Source organism: Myzus persicae, unplaced genomic scaffold (assembly GCF_001856785.1).
Source record: "Myzus persicae strain clone G006 unplaced genomic scaffold, MPER_G0061.0, whole genome shotgun sequence".
Taxonomy (NCBI): Eukaryota; Metazoa; Arthropoda; class Insecta; order Hemiptera; family Aphididae; genus Myzus; species Myzus persicae.
Window position 1 is genome coordinate 613,816 of NW_019104022.1, and position 6,000 is coordinate 619,815.

At 26.7% G+C, this 6,000-nt stretch overlaps 1 protein-coding gene across 4 annotated transcripts; it reads left to right on the forward strand.

The window, feature by feature from the left end:
• Positions 1-971: 971 nt before the first annotated feature.
• On the forward strand, positions 972-4,886 carry LOC111037722 (protein odr-4 homolog). Of its 4 annotated transcripts, none has more exons than XM_022320449.1 (11): positions 972-1,382; positions 1,458-1,575; positions 1,865-2,002; positions 2,096-2,245; positions 2,344-2,537; positions 2,606-2,792; positions 2,854-3,006; positions 3,089-3,220; positions 3,970-4,060; positions 4,140-4,325; positions 4,495-4,886. In XM_022320449.1, the coding sequence occupies exons 3-11, from the start codon at positions 1,907-1,909 to the stop codon at positions 4,647-4,649; spliced, it is 1,344 nt and encodes a 447-aa protein (XP_022176141.1). In that variant the 5' UTR covers positions 972-1,382; positions 1,458-1,575; positions 1,865-1,906; the 3' UTR covers positions 4,650-4,886. The 4 variants fall into 4 exon arrangements, with proteins under 4 accessions (XP_022176141.1, XP_022176142.1, XP_022176140.1 ...); XM_022320450.1 differs by having other exon boundaries at positions 1,458-1,529; XM_022320448.1 differs by having other exon boundaries at positions 972-1,629.
• The last annotated feature ends 1,114 nt before the right edge of the window (positions 4,887-6,000 follow it).

Sequence of the window (6,000 nt, forward strand, 5' to 3'; positions counted from 1 at the left end):
AATCTTTTTAAGCTATTTAATGTTTATAGGTATAAGACAATTTCTGATTTCGTTGGTTTTTTTAATTATTCAAGATAAAAAAAATTTCAGTTGGTCTAGAAACTTGTAAATTCACAATATAGGTACTTTTTACGAACGTCTGAACTCTGAAGTAAGAATTTTGCAAAAAAAAATTTATTTGGGTAAATTCGTTGTGGGTGCAGTTGCAGACTGCAGTACATACATATAAAATAAAGTATGATAAATTGCTAGTATAGTATTATAGATACCTGAATGAAGTTATACATAAACTAAGCTCTATTATAAATAAGAAAAAAATTCTTAATTATATTATGTAATGTATCTAATATAATATTAGAAATAGTTTTTGAGGAAAGCTAAAAAAACTTTCTGAAAAGGCAAATTGAAAAGTTTACATCCCCCCCCCCCTCTGAGTTGTAGTTCGGGAAGGCCCTATGTAAACCCCTTCCAATGAAAATAGCTGTGTACGCAACTGATATGTATTGTATTAATATTAAATTTTTTTATCATATCGACAGGTATTTACTAGTTTGCTGTGCATATCACACATGAATAAATAGATAAATTTATTTTGTCCTGATATCACTGATTAAACGAATCCGTAATATCATAATATTATTGCTTTGTGATTATTATGGTTGAAACTTGAAATACCATAATATTCAAGTAATGTATATTTTAAGTTTCAACGTTATTCTGTGATTCAACCACAGTGATTATACTATTATTTATAAATTTTGCGTTAATCGAAATAAATGTAATAATAAAATAGTATAGCAATAATTATTTTTGATAGTATATTTATGAATAAAACATAAATCAAAGTGGATTAATTCTGTGGTATGGTAGTCTATGCCGTTAATCAAACCCTTATCAATTTTGTTCAATTACGTGTCCAATTATTATCAAACACTAAGACCCTATGCAAATATCACGATTATACATCTAGTTCACGCCCTACGGTAGATTATATTCTAGTCCGTGCCCTTAGATCAAATTATTATTATACGATCCAATAACTAGGTACCTAAGACTCAAGTCCGTACCACGATATTAATTCGTGGTCTGTCGCATGCTATCAATTACCTATCATACTTGCATTGCTCTTACACACGATTAGAAATACAATATACATCTTCAATCGTGATTGTACGCTTTATAATTTTACTTTCCTAATTTCTTACAGTAGTTAGCATAACTAAAAATTGTAAGAACTATATAGAAAAGACGTAGACAACATAAAATATTATAATATGTTACCTATTACATCTTAATTACCTACCGCAACAGACTTCATTGATAGAAGTCCCAAGTCTGTGTGGCCGTGTGGCCGTGACGCATACATAGAGCATTTAGAGAAGGTACTTTACTCTAAGTCTATGCCGTGACACTGTGTATACAGACTGTATGACGTTACTTCAACTTATTACCAACAGACCAGCAGGCTGTCCAGGCATCCAGCACTCCAGTTACACAACTACCACCACGGCAGCACAAAAAAATACCTGGTGAAATTTGAATAGATACCAAATTTTGATTATAACTCGAGTAAAGGCAAGAATTAAGAATAATAAATCGTTTCGACATAAAATAGAATATTATGTGGACGTAAGATTGCCAAAATTAATTAGATCACAATTCCAATTTCGTAACTTCATTACAAAACTGTTAGTAGTTGTGGGTAGTGTCTTTACCAACTATTATCATTTCATAGATTTATATTGTACATTTTTATTCTTTATCCAATATAGTAAACATTTATTTATAAGATGTGTAAAATATAAAAATTATTTTATTGTGATTTGTATTGATTATTAATTTTGAGTTAATATTGTTGGTTTAGAATTTTGAAGAATTACAACAAATTGTGTTCATTAGTTGAAAAATGACAACCAAAGTATTTATTGAAGAACATTTAGATAAATATCTGAAAAGTTTAGTTAAAGGACAGTCGTTCATTCCAGGAGTAATTATTGGACAAGTGAGTAACTAATAACTAAAGTTGTTTTATTAATTGTATATTCCTATACTTACCAAGTAATTTATTTATAATATTTAATATTTTTTTAATTAGGTCATAGGAAACAACTATCATGTAGTCCACTTATCAGCAATGACCATATGGAATGAAGACATACAAAATAATAAAATTGATGTTTTGTCTTACAAAACTCTTTCTGATCTTTTAGCCAATAGTGATACAATATTCCAAAAGTCTTTAGAAGTAATCTAATTAAGTTTCCAAATATTATTGAAAGATTCAAATATAGAATTTACTATTAAGTAAATAATTATTTTATGCGTTTATGTATTACTATGTAGGTAGCAACGTTATTACCAGGGGGTTCACATGTACTTGGTTTATTTTTTATTGTTCCACAAGATTTAAAAACTATTCAACCAATAAATATTGATTTTTGTGAATTCAATAATGTATTAAATGAACATTTGCTATACAAAAAAACCAATGAAACATGGAATTACTTAATGTTAAACTATTCAACTGTCAACAAAAAGTAAATATTGTAAATCCAATAAGTATTTAAATATATATTTTTATATCATAATATGTATTCATTTATAGATCATTTTGTTACTCAGTTGATTTCAATCGAGTAAATGGTCTTGAAAAGACAACTTATAAGGCGGTAGATGCAATTTTTGGATCATTTGATAATGATTGGGTAACTCTTATTGGAACATTTAATTTTGGAGCATTAGAAAGACTAAATGTAGGCGGTGGACCAAAAGCTTTGTTTTCTATTCGTGATGTATGTATATAAACTTTTTATAATAAAACAGTATTACTCTTATTATGCAAATATTTTTTAGAGTTTATTAGATAAATTTGAATCTGTATTAAATGAATCAATCTATACTTTTAATGGATGCGTATGTGATGAAAATAAAACCCTTAAAGATTTTGAATGTGATGAAATTGATAATTTATTGAAAAATGTTGTTAAAATTGAATTTTACAGAAAGGTTTGTTTAATACTTAATATTCCCACATTATAAACATACTTAGTTTATTTAAAATCTAGAACAAGTCTGTATTATATCTTAGGTTGATTTGGGTAATGAATGTAAAAATGCTTCACTCAAGATAGAAAGAGGAAAGGGAAAGATTTTGATGTCTGGCCTTTGCAGTGTAGCAGTACCATTTAACCGTAATGGCACAATTAAGGATGCCATAAAGGTATGGTTATTATTTATTTTTAATGACTAAATCAACGTTTGGTGTAATATTATTTAGTTTTATTATTATTTTAACGATACTGGGGAATCATCTATCTGTTATCTCAATATGCAATCTTGTATAAAACATTTAAATCTGAATATTGAAAAAGCTATACAGTTAAGTTATTATGTTTATTAGCTGTATAACAATTGTAGCTATTATACAATTGGAATTACTGAAGCATATTTTGTGAAAGTCTAAAAATTATTCAACATTCTTTAACAGTTAAAATTGTCTAACTTAACCATTGGCGCAAATAGAGGGGACTTAGTCTACCCACTTTTTACCAAGCCTGCCAATTAAAAATATAGTTCTTTATACTATGCATATATTAGTGCCATATCTAGGGGAGGGTTTTAGGGCTTATTCCCCCCCTTGAAATATCAAACTTACTATACCCAGTAGTACCCTGTCCCAAGCAATAAAATATTGTAGCCTCCGTAAAACAAGAATAGCCCCCAGAAGAAAATCCTGGCTATGGTACATGTATTAGTTTTTGAAAATATTATGGGGGACTTAAGTCTTGCCACAAACAAAATTATTAATTTTTTATCTTAAAAAAGTTAACAAAACTATTCATCTCTTTAATTTATTTTTTATGTTAGTAATTATAATTAAACAATTAAACAAAATAATTAATACATTTTTTTTTAGTAATTATCAATGTTTCATCATTTTCAACTTTCATAAAAAATGTATTACTGTAGGCTATTCACGAAGATGCCATGCAGACATTTGCAACTCGTTTAAAAATGCATTTGGAATCAATGGTTGAAGAGGAATCTCTTGAAGAAGAAGGTTTTAATTAATAGATATATATTTTAAAATAATTAAAAATATTATATCTTGTGAATACAATATTTTTCATTTATTTCAGATGGAGATGCAAACATTGTACATGAAACTCCGCGTCGAATATTAATTATAAAGACTGAAGGTTCCAGATTTGCATTCAGTGATTATGTGTTTCCTGGCGAAACTTCTCAAGAAGCATTATATGTGGCTGGAGAAATATTGAATCTACCTGAAGACAAAATAGAATTATACGATGTGTTGGAAAAAGGTTAGTAGTGTTTCATGAGGATTGTAATTTCTGCTATCAATATCATTTTTTGATGACAGAAAATCTATATCTGTGCTTTTCTTGGCACATTGATCAATTTTTTACATTGTAATATTTACTTTTTCAATTTGTAATAATCATTCTTAACATTATATTTACTTGTTTAAAGGACGACATTCGTACTATGAGACACTGCAAGATATTGATAGTAGTCCACCACAAGATGCAAGTACTTCAACCTCAAATAATAGGCTAATTTATTTCTCGTGGGCAGTTTTGATATTGGCTATTTTAGTTTACGGTATCAAACAGGTTTTTGTGTGAAATATATTAAGGGGAATCAAATTTAACTGTAAAAATAACATTCCTTAATTTATTTTTTATTTTATTTTATGTTTGTTATAAAAAATGTATAAGTTATTATTAAACTAAAGTAATTGTTTTAACAAATATGTATTTAAAATGTTATGTTTGACCGATTAAAGAATTAATATAAGGTGTTGCATAAATCATTCACCAAAATTATAATATTTAAATACATCTTTCTATTTCTGTTGGAAATAATTTGTTTATTTTTCTATATCAACAAATATTAGTGCAGTAAAATGAATAAACCAATCTTAAAACATGTTAGACAGGCGCTTATCTAGAAATCTGAAATTAGGGGGGGAATTATTTTTAGAATGAATACAATTCAATATTAGATCATAACGGATTATAGATAAGATTTTATGACAAAAAATAGTTTTTATTTGTTTAGATACTATCACCCTGGACAGGATTCATAAAATGCAGCAGCATGTAATCAAATATAGTTTAAAATAAAGTTATAAACTTATATAATAAAATAATAAAATAAATTATGTCTTTGGTTTCCCAATTTCCCATCTATCGTAATCATACAGACTAAACGCAACCATTGATTAAAATATTAAATTACATTTTTTTATATTTTTTTTAATTTATGTATCATATAAATTTTGTTTTGTGGTAAAAATGTTTGTAAATGTAAAATAAAGTTCCAAATAACTTGATCATATACCAATCACAAAATATTGATCACAAGATTTTTTTACAAGTGCAGAAAGATACATTTTTATAAAATTTATCGAAATCACAAAAGTTTGTAAAATATTTTGTAGTTAAAAATTCATAAAACTCTTAATATTCATAACTAAGATTTTTAAATGACATTTAAAGGTTGTATAAAAAAATTATCTTTACAAAAAAAATATAAATGATTGTAATTTCACAATACATACATATTTTTTGAGTGTCTGAAGTTTAAATTTTTACAATATTCTAACATCAAATAACAATTTTTTGTCAAACGATTTTAATTATTTATTGCAATCAAAAAATATTTTACATTGTTAATAAAAATTCTAGGCCTCGGAAAAAAACTTATTTAGTATAAGATCGGTCCCCCATAGGTTTTTCTTCTTGCAATTTATAAATATTAAAAATGCTTATTAGGTATGTACAATTTTTTATGGATATTTGAATTTCAAATGTTGACAAATGATTTTACATGATTGATGCTTTAGATTAAGACTTTAGATTTTTGATGTATTTCAGAAATTTTCAATCGCAGGGACTTAACTTTTTGGTATAATCCATATCATTGTTTTCTAAACACAGACAATTCAAAAATACTATGACTAATTGTAAGCTA

Coding starts and splice junctions, on each gene's coding strand:
- LOC111037722 (XM_022320448.1), top strand. CDS start 1,907: ATGACAACCAAAGTATTTATTGAAGAACATTTAGATAAATATCTGAAA. Junction 2,246..2,343: donor TATTCCAAAAGTCTTTAGAA/GTAATCTAATTA, acceptor ATTACTATGTAG/GTAGCAACGTTATTACCAGG. Junction 2,793..2,853: donor CTTTGTTTTCTATTCGTGAT/GTATGTATATAA, acceptor AATATTTTTTAG/AGTTTATTAGATAAATTTGA.